Source organism: Strix uralensis, chromosome 9 (genome assembly GCF_047716275.1).
Source record: "Strix uralensis isolate ZFMK-TIS-50842 chromosome 9, bStrUra1, whole genome shotgun sequence".
NCBI lineage: Eukaryota > Metazoa > Chordata > Aves > Strigiformes > Strigidae > Strix > Strix uralensis.
The window spans coordinates 3,257,439-3,267,681 of record NC_133980.1 but is presented as its reverse complement, the minus strand read 5'-3'; the positions used below and the strand labels follow the sequence as shown (position 1 = coordinate 3,267,681).

The 10,243-nt window shown below is 44.3% G+C and overlaps 1 protein-coding gene across 4 annotated transcripts; it reads right to left on the bottom strand.

Annotated features, from left to right (window-relative positions):
• Positions 1-226: 226 nt before the first annotated feature.
• Positions 227-9,910, bottom strand: LOC141947214 (serine palmitoyltransferase small subunit B-like). 4 transcript variants are annotated; one of them, XM_074878158.1, is made up of 5 exons: positions 8,962-9,910; positions 7,436-7,632; positions 3,153-3,207; positions 2,549-2,609; positions 227-1,257 (listed from the first exon to the last, which is right to left on the bottom strand). In XM_074878158.1, the coding sequence occupies exon 5, from the start codon at positions 1,223-1,225 to the stop codon at positions 983-985; it is 243 nt and encodes an 80-aa protein (XP_074734259.1). In that variant the 5' UTR covers positions 1,226-1,257; positions 2,549-2,609; positions 3,153-3,207; positions 7,436-7,632; positions 8,962-9,910; the 3' UTR covers positions 227-982. The 4 variants fall into 4 exon arrangements, with proteins under 4 accessions (XP_074734259.1, XP_074734261.1, XP_074734258.1 ...); XM_074878160.1 differs by lacking the exon at positions 7,436-7,632 and having other exon boundaries at positions 3,014-3,207; XM_074878157.1 differs by lacking the exon at positions 7,436-7,632.
• Positions 9,911-10,243: the final 333 nt, after the last annotated feature.

The window sequence follows — 10,243 nt, the reverse complement described above, 5'->3', positions numbered from 1 at the left end:
GCTCCAGTCCGTGTCCGCTGCGGCAAGGCGGCAGCACAGGCATCTGGTGTTTCAAAAGGCTGGAGCTTAAAAACTCTGAAACAAAGCCAATGACAGGGTGTCCAGCACATTAGTTACAACGTCAGCAGTCTCAGGAGTTCGTGTTTCAGACACTGCTCAACAGGTAGAGTATGAAAGGAGGTAAAAGAGGGGGAATAAGGGGTTCAGGAGAAAAGGAGACACTGTATTTTAGGTAGGGTTTTTATTGGTTTTCAGCTAAAATGTCCCTACCACACCGAATATGCAGTTTCACGTTCTGTATATGATATGCATGCTTTACCAGTCTTCTAAAAGTAAACCAAAAATTATCTTTTTTCATAAAGTCCAAGAATATGAGCATTTTGTTATAAATTTTCATGGAAGTTAATCCCCACATTTTTAATAAATCAACTGCATTATTTGCATAATGATGCTGAACCAGTCAAGTAATTCTTTGTATTAAATGAAGAAACTAAATAAATAATAAAATCATTCTATAAATACATACATACCAAGCTTAGAGAAACAGCTTATAGTTGTATAGTATTGTGCAAAACCTTCTGTGCAGACACCTCTCCTGTCAGCAAAGCTATGGCAGACAAGAACAAATGCATGCCATCTAATTTCTCCTGATGAAAACTCTCCATATCCAAGCAGCTCTCCCTAGAATAACAAAATATGTAGCACAGTTGTTTCTGTACCAAACCCAGCTTTGTAACTCCAGCCAGTCTTTAAAATTGAAAGCTCTTTAAGAAGCAGTCAGTCAAACGATAAAAGCAAGGACTGATTGAAATTGTTTTGGCAAAATAATTTGCTGTCAGAGAGTTCCGGAATACAGAAGAACATTAAGAGATACTGCAGAATAAAAGAGTGTTTGCACACACCCTGAACCTGTTTCTAAACGAAAACAGAGTGCTAAGAAAAACACTTCTTTGATCCAAAAGTCAGCGTCAGGCTGCCAATGTTACTTCACGATAGAAACAGTATTTTCATGTTGGTTTCCAAATAAGTGCAAGAAGAATTGAAAGGCCATGGTAATGTGGACAGGGACAAAGATGTAAGCAATGTATAATACCATAACTAACATCGTAATGTTGAAACTGTAGAAGAGCAGTTTTTCCCAGGGCTCCATGAGATAGCTGCAGGTGATGAGTTCAAACTGGCAGTACAGCCAATAGAGATAGTTCTTCATGCTCTTAATATCCATCTTCAACTTTGTGCCGCGTCTGAAAGCCTGCCCTATTACAGCAAAGGATAGTTAGTAGAAATAGAAACCTTACCAAAACAAAAAAGGAAAAAAATATATAAAAACATTGTATGGGAAGCAACTCCATGCTACTCAGTTTACTCATACTGATCATTTTTAGTAAATGACATTTTAAAAAACACAAGAGATCTAAAATTCCAAGATCGCAAATACATTTTAAAGCATAAAACATGATCAGATAGTAACAGACTAGCGTGAGTCTTTCCTTTACCCCACCCCATAAAAGCCTTAATTTGTGTTCTTTGTTCAGAACATGACAGTCCAATTTAGACCACTGTGTACTGGGCCCCGTTATTTGCCAAGGAGGCTCCACAATATCTCTTTTTTCCAGAAACTGGTTGCCCAATAATTGTTGCAATTCTGTTCTCCAAGCCAAACTCTACTTTCATAACTTTGCCTTGCCCTGTGTTATTTAAGACTCTGTTGAAGCAGCTTTATTTGAAAAGCACTTCAAACCCTCTGTCCCTCACCACTCATGGATTTTGACATAGAACTTGGCTACAAGTCTGATTTCTACTACTGCAGACTGAATTTTATGTCTTATGCTTCAGCTGCTGCTGGAATGTAAACTGGGAGTATACAGAATACCACACATACAGAACTACAATAAAAGGAAACTATATACAATTATCCAGCTTCTTCTGCAACAGAGATTGAGTTGATCTGTTGCCAGAATGAAAACATATAAATTTATTTTAAAGCTTTGTGTTCAAATGCATGCTACTAATTACTGAGTGTTACATTATCTAGTTACCAGAATACAGAACTGGAAAGGGGAACAGGACTATTTCAGTTACTGGTACTTGCTGTCATTTGGCAAATAAGGAGACAAAACCGTGATTCAAGTCTTTTTAACTGGAAAGTTAAGAACTTTTGGTGGTGCTAAAATCTGTGGAAAAATCTCATTCCACAGAAATTAAATGCAGCTTCACAGATCTATATAGAGTGGGATTTTATCCTAACAAAAGCCATTTCCTAAAGTTTCTAAAAAAATTTTGCCTCGCTTTTTCCATTTTACTTCCATAGCTTCCCCACCTTTTTTCTGCCCAACAGGTGAGATAAACTAGTTAATCTTCTGTAGTTAATTACTATTAACTACTTTTAGCAATATCCTTACTATATCCATCGCGTTTCTGTAAATTTCTTGCAGTTTTTACTAAATCTAGGTTATACTTAAGCCTCTTCTCATCAAATATATTGCCAAGCTACTTTGAGGACAGACTTTTCTTACAAAAAATGGATTTTGAAAAAAGTAGAACTTACCTCTTCACGTCTCCCTGATGTCTAGATGAGAGATGCTTCCTGACACTTCTGCCTTTTGCAGCTGAACAGCCCGTGTACAGATAGAGAAGCAGAAACAATTAGCTTTGATCCTCAATTACAGAGTGTGTCCTCCATACCCCGCCCTTCCTCACTATTGCTAAAAACTCCTCTGGCCAAAGCTCTCAGCATTATGCAACAAGGACAGTCATCGTCTGGCTCGGTACCGTGCTCTCACGACAGCATTCATTTGATAATTTGTACAAAGTCAAAGTTGAAGAACTGCAGGTAGGGAGGAAGATACAAGGCTGAAATACTATTTAGGGCAATCAGCAAAACATGTTTACAATTAGTGCCTTCCCTAATTTTGAATCTCAAAAAATCTCTCTGCTTCCAATGCAGGCTGCCAAAGTTCCTACAAGGTGCCATTTAACGTCCAAGCAAAAATATGGTGTCGGAGTTAAGTACCCACAAAAATGTAGCTCAATTAATATGTCACAGGAAAGTCTCCGGTGAAGCCACCACCTCCTGCAACCTTTGATTAACACCACTTTCAAACAGCTCCCAGTCTTCTCTGCATCGGTATCTCCCAGCTCTGTATACACACCCCAGTCATCCTCATCCAGAAACCCCAGGGTGGAGAGAATACGTGGACAAGATTTCTGCAATGAAAAGACAGTGAGTTTTTCTTAAGAATGCTCCAAAATAAAACCAAGCCACAAATACTTGAGGCATCTTAATGCTCTAATTGGGCAAGTAAATTAGGTAGAAATCTGCATAATATAGTATCTGCCTGCAGTCAAATCATTTCCAAATATGAATTGGCTTCACTTTGGGAGAATATGCCACAAGCAATGTCTAAGGCATCTGAGCCTCACCTTTTTTCTTCCCTTCCTTACCAAACATGGCCTGAGCTGATCTATTAGTAAGTGCTGACCTACTCCCTCAACCTTTTTTTTTCCCTCATGTTTTTCAACAAAATAAAGTCTTCTGTTTAAAAACTGTCCACTTTCCATAGAAAATTCAGAAATGGTAAGCCATCGGCCCTGGCAGCAGTGGTCAACATGCCCCACGCCCTGTCTTCCTCCTGCAGAGCCAGGGCTCTGCCACAGGACTTCACCTCCAGAGCTGGACAAACTGCTATGTCATGGAAGATACAACTTAAGGTTGGGGTCTAGAGATGATGGCCTCATCAAATGTGAAATATCATTTCACTGAAGTACTGCTGCAGGATTCTTATCTCAAGAGTTTCTACTTTCAACCAGACTTTCTCAGTGACGTATTTCAATGGAGTTTGGAGGGGTGGGAGGGGGAGTTTTTTAGTCGCTGTTTTTTTTTTTTTTTTCCCCATGAAAATGTTGGCAAAAAACAACGCATACACAGGAGAAGTATTTGACTACCACAGTGCCCACGTTCATGGCAGGCCAGCATCCCCACTCCATGTTACCCGCCTGCCCTGCGAGGCGGAGCAGCCTCTTCCAAATCCTCTAGCAAGGTGCAGTGGCAGAGCACCAATTACCAGGGCAGCCAAGGGCAGGGCTGTCACCTCAGTGCTCTCTGAATCATCTCCAAAAAACATCTGCATAAAAGCCAGGAAAACTCGGGTAGGTGCTTCTGACATTCTCAAGTGCAAAACTGTACCGATGTTTTCATTCTTTTCAGTAATTCTCCACTACTTTCAGTAACAAATTCCCCGAGTTGAAATGCAGAAAGTGAGACTCGTCTGGGTTTGCTTTAGTTCTAACAGCGTCAAAAAAGTTTTTGCCCGACAGCTGAGAGACACTGTGAAAGAGATGATAGGTGGCGGTGCAGAAGATCAGGCGGTCTCACAGCAATGAAATGTTGGGGTAAGCAGAATAGATTCCCAACGTGATGCTGTAAACAGATGTCGCTGGTGATATGTGAAGCCCCCAGGCATCCTCTCCTCCTCCCTTTCAGAGCAGCCCTCCTGCTGCTTTTCACGGCTTTTACCCCAAGGGGAAATAAGAACTCATGAATGCCTTTCACAATTTCTCATCAGGTGTGTATAGCTTCACTCAGAATACAACATTTGCCTGAAATGCCTACCTCTGAAGGCAGTTTTAGCCTATGTGTTTTAGGATACTTTTCCCCACACAGAGAAGAAACAGAAACAGTCTTCAAGATTAAAAACAAACAAACAAACAAAAAATCAACAACAAACCCAGACAAAAACATACTGCTACATGTCGTAAGATGCTGCAATGGATGACTGCAGATGCATGGAGAAAGCATTTTCTTGCAAAGATCTTACTCTGAAGAGCAGGAAAGAGACTCTCCCTCTTAAGAGTGCTACCATTTAGATGTCCCCGAGGGGCTGGTCCCTTGTTTTCAGGTCTCTCAATCATGTTGCCCACACACTTAAATTTCAAACCCTCTTTTTACTGCTCCTCACTGTGGTTTCCAGCCAAACAAATAAAAACACAGCCATATAAAAGCCATACAGTGACACAGCAATAATTCTTCATAGCAAGGGAAACATGAATTAAAAAAGCAAACTAGAAACATTCCAATTACTACTGCACTAAAGAAAATCCCCAGCCTCCCTTTTTTTAAATTTAGTGAGGTTCCCCAAATGGAAACGCAGTGACTTCTGGTTTATAGAGAATTTAGCAGATTAGCTCTATAAGTAGAAGTGATGTTTTTTTCCCTATTATTTCATGCCTTATAATGGGATCCTCTGATGTCTAATAAGGTGTATATATCCATACGGAGGCATTTGCTCTGCATTTGACTTCAGAATGGCTGTCTTCTGTGTGACTTCTCTGCTGTCCAGTAAGGACTATGTAATAATGCTGCTTTTCTCTTGATCTCTTTTGACAAAATTTGTATCTTTTATTTCAGTAGTTCTTCTCCTGATTTAACTGAAATTGGCCATGGGTTAAAAAGTATGGGATGTGGGAGTATAGAGATAGAGGTAATGAAAGAAAATAAGCCTCATTTCTGTAGAAGACCGAGCTAAAAACACCTGAAATATCTCTGCCTCACACCTATCTACTGTAACAGCTCATTTATCTGTCTACTTAAAATTTAGAGGCTGGAAAATAATGGAAGCAAAAAGTCAAGGTGATCAGGACAGGTTTCTCATCTACCCCATCCGTCTGTCCACACAAAGCAAGGCACAGACAAGTTTGTTTTGTCGTAATAACATATTTCCGTTGGTTTGACCCCTTTTGGCTCCAGCACCGCTTGGGAAGCAAGGAAAGAAGCAGCATCACCGCTGAATTATTGACACGCCGGGGAGGCAGCCTTCCACAGCTCTCCGTGACAGCCAGCATCTGCATGTGCATGAGTAGGAGCTCTTCTGGCTGCAGCTTCAAGTCCATAACGTGGTTCTGCTCAGCCCGGCAACCTCTTCCTGCCCTCCCCTCGTGCTGGCAAGGAGGACACACGCAGGAACTAGCCAGGCCTGGCAGGACAAAGACATGCCAGCCTCCTCAGTCTGCGCAAAACCTGACCACACAACTGCAGGCGCTGGAGGAAGGGACGGGATGGAAACGCATGACGAGGGCAGGTTGGAGGCTGGGCAGGCCAAGGGAAAAATGAGCTTAATCTGCTACACAAATAGTGGCGCTGATCTCCCTCTCTGAACGTCTGCAGCCTCTGAGAGTTATCCTCTGTCCTCAAGACACCTGAGCACCAGCTTCACGGCATAGAGAAATAAGGAATGGCTCGTATAGCAAATTGTTAGCTTGACTTGCCAATACAATCAAGCTACACCAGAAAACCTACAGAATATACGCTATTGTTCTTGGAAAGGAGAAAAATTGCCCTATAGTGTTCTTCTTAGAAAGGCTCTGCTCTGCATGCCCTAAAATACCTGGCATGCGGCTCCACAAATCCCGGCACCAGACGACAGGTTTCTCTGAAGCAATATCACACCTGTAATCAGGCTGTATGACACCACGTAACAACTAGATGAGGAATGTATCTTGATGAGGAATGTATCTTGGCTCCAGGTTATAGGGGCTTGACTTAGTGCCGTTTGTAATGCAAATAACGTATTTTAATTATTACATTGTTGTCTGCAAGAGTCATACGATTTCCAAGCATGTTTCCCCACGTCTGGCTAGACCAGTTCAGGAACTTCTGTAATTTTACATCAAGACAGATAATTAACTAAGTGAAAACTATGGAGGCCAGTGATCTCCACAAGTACAAGGAATATGCTTAGCTGGCCCAGAAGGATTAGGCACGGACTATTTCAACTCAATATGATATCATACCTTTTAATATTTCTCAAACCGAGCATTTCATAGGAGTTGGACAGTGAAGCATGTCACAGAATCCTAGACTGGTTTGGGTTGGAAGGGACCTTAAAGCTCATCTAGTTCCAACCCCCTTCCCCGGGCAGGGACACCTTCCACTAGCCCAGGTTGCCCAAAGCCCCGTCCAACCTGGCCTTGAACCCTTCTAGGGAGGGGGCACCCACAGCTTCTCTGGGTAACCTGTGCCAGGGCCTCACCACCCTCACAGGGGAGAATTTCTTCCTTAGATCTCATTTAAATCTCCCCTCTGTCAGTTTAAACCCATTACCCCTTGTCCTATCCCTACCCCGACCCCCCGATCAAGAGTCCCTCCCCCCTTTCCTGTAGCCCCTTTCAGTCCTGGGAGGCCGCTCTAAAGTCTCCCCAGAGCCTTCTCTTCTCCAGCTGAACCCCCCCAACTCTCTCAACCTGTCCTCACAGGTGCTCCAGCCCCTGATCATCTTCATGGCCTCCTCTGGCCCCGCCCAGTTGTGACGAGCAGTGAACCTAGACCTTCCCAGCTGCAATTGCTTCTTATCTTACTGTACAGCTCACTCACATAGTTTTTTATTTAGTTACCACTAATGAACAGGAAACTCCAGCAAAGCAATTTTTTTTTGCCCACCAGTGTGCCAGCAGTAGATAAAGCACACTCTTGTGTGGCAGTCTGCTGTGATAGTCCCTGCATGCCTGGTCTCTCACAGAGGTCGGAGGCTCTTCTCTAAGTGTGGTTCAAATTCACCACATTTTCCAGCTCCAGGCTGTGCCTTGTTCCTTCATCTGGCAGACTTTCACATCCCTTTCTGAATTGAGGATGGGTCACTGCAGAATAGAAAATAGAAGGGAAGCTTATGTGTTCCTGCACTGAGCCACTAAGCTCTGCTTCCTCCCTCTTGTTTCTCTAAGCTGTTAACAATATTTATCAGTTTCAGTTCTCTTCCCCAGTGCTGCCCATGATGTGGTATCACTCGACAGGTAACTGATGTTGTTTCAGGTGCGAAGCAAATACAACTGAAAAGGAGAAGCTGCCTAAGAAGTTTAAAATCTAGAAGTGTACAAAGCCACGACTGTGAGTTGCAGAGCTGAATGCTCAGCCTGGGACTAGGAGCTGATTAAACTGGGAGCTCTCCTAAGACCAGGATTCTCCTGTTCTCCAATTTCTAGGATGATTCTGTGCTTTTACTTTAAAACAGGGGCAATACAACCCTAGCTATCTTGCAGATCTTCAGCACACGTTATACAAAGAGCTGACTGAAGCAGCAAGGACAAGAAATTTCATTTGGCTTTTAGTAGAGAAACAGCTGCGTTTTTTCTTTATTTTAGACATTTTTACATGCATACAGCAAATCATATGCACAATGACAGTCATAACAAGCATAGTTCTGTCAAATATTATTGAAGAATTTATCAAAATAGAATTTTTAAAAAAGTGCATCTTCTCAAACAGATTATTTATACTGTAAACTATTCTAAAATCATACTTCATACATTAGCCTATTTGTCAGGAATACAGACAATTAGATCAGAATGCCCTGCTAAAAGTGACACCACAGCAGAGTGGCACAGGATGGGAATCGGGGACTTTCCATTAGGACTGGTCAGGGACATCACACCCTCCTGTGCCGCCATCCCCTCTTGTTTCGTCTCCCCTCCTCATTCAGATCAGGAGTTCACCTCTGGTGAACAGTCTGAGTAAACGTTTCAACTACATACTTCAATGAAAGTCCACCTTTAATTAACAACTCTGAAGCTGACTCACAAGTACTCCTGCAGCAACCGAGTCTTGACAGATGACAAAAAACTACTGCAAACTTCAGTTGTGCTGCCAGCAAATACAGTTGTCTCCCACATGGGTGTGGAGTAAAGGGTTTCTATATATATAGGCTCAGGATGGCAACAGCTGCAGTCCCGATGTGCTCCATTAATACTTCATCCCTTTTCTAGGAAGACACTCAGCTGCCTGACTCTGTCACAGGCACTGAGGCAATCCCAAAGCCTTCATGACTTACCCCAGCAGCAAAAAAGGCAAAAAGAGCTCTTTAGCAGGAAACAATTAATTTTAAATCATTGCAGCATGAAACCCTCCCCCATCTAATGCTGAAACCACAGGAAACAGTGGGTTTGGAATTCACAAAAGAGCACTGCACTTACGGCACATGAAACGGATAAAAGCTGTGTGCTTGGTCCTCTCTCCCAGGTGCCAACACATGCTTAGCCAGGGCTATGGATCCACCAGAACTGGTGCACTGGACAGATTTCTCCATAAGATAAATTAGCATAAGGTGAAGTCCAATGAGCTTGTTTTCTGGAGGAAAGACAAGGAATTAAAAATGCGGGGGTTTTAAGAAAATATGCAAGATGAAAGGATGAGGTCAGCAATTTTCTCTTGTTATAACTAAGGCAGCTAGCTACCAAAATGGGTGTCCCTTCCTGGGCAAGAATAATGAATTCTCACTCACATCCTCTTTAATTTCAGATGTGGCATCTAAAGCCTACCTGAAGCTTTTACCACCCCAAAAAAAAAGTTCTCAAAGCTGAATTCGGTATTTCAACAGAACATAGCTCCTCATCCAGCCATCATCAGGAGACCTAGCCTTGCTCCGAGACAAAAGCCAGTCTGCTGGTGAGGGGTGCAGTGTCTCTGCAAGGCAGGAGCCCTTGGTCCTTACCTTGTGAGGGGCAAGCAGGGCTCACCAAGTGCTCGTTGCCATAAAACAAACCCAAGGGGACAAAAAAACCCAAAAACCAAACAAAAAAACCCAACCCCCTTAGATCTCGGCTGTTTGTTACGAACAAGGGAAGAAGGGCGGCCGTGCAAAATCTCTTCAGCACCCACCATGTCTCTTGCCACCTGGACCCCACAGGGGTACTCCAGGCTGCCGGCCCTCCCTGCCTCCTCAGCGTTCCCGCCGGCCCCTCACATCCCCTCAACCTTCCAGGCGGCCCCTCACATCCCCTCAGCCTTCCCGCCGGCCCCTCACATCCCTTCAGCCTTCCCGCCGGCCCCTCACATCCCTTCAGCCTTCCCGCCGGCCCCTCACATCCCCTCAGCCTTCCCGCCGGCCCCTCACATCCCTTCAGCCTTCCCGCCGGCCCCTCACATCCCCTCAGCCTTCCCGCCGGGCTCCCCGCGGCTCCCGGCCCGTCCCTCGCCCTGTGCTGCGGCTTCGCGCCGCTCCCTCCGCCGCGGGCAGCCAGCAGCACCCGCCCTCCAAGGTAACGCAGCCGGTGTCCCGCCGGCTCCCTCAAGCCAGGCCGCACCGAGGCGGCAGCTGCCTACAAGCTCCAGGAACCCCCGCGCCATGGGGGCACCGCAAGCGCTGCTGGGGCCGGTAGTCCCGGGGAAACGCTGGGCGGAAAGGCTGAAGGAGCGAGAACCAGCACCATTGTGGGCATAACGTGAGAGGAAAAATTCAGTGTGGGCACAGCGTGA

Coding starts and splice junctions, on each gene's coding strand:
- LOC141947214 (XM_074878158.1), bottom strand. CDS start 1,225: ATGGATATTAAGAGCATGAAGAACTATCTCTATTGGCTGTACTGCCAG.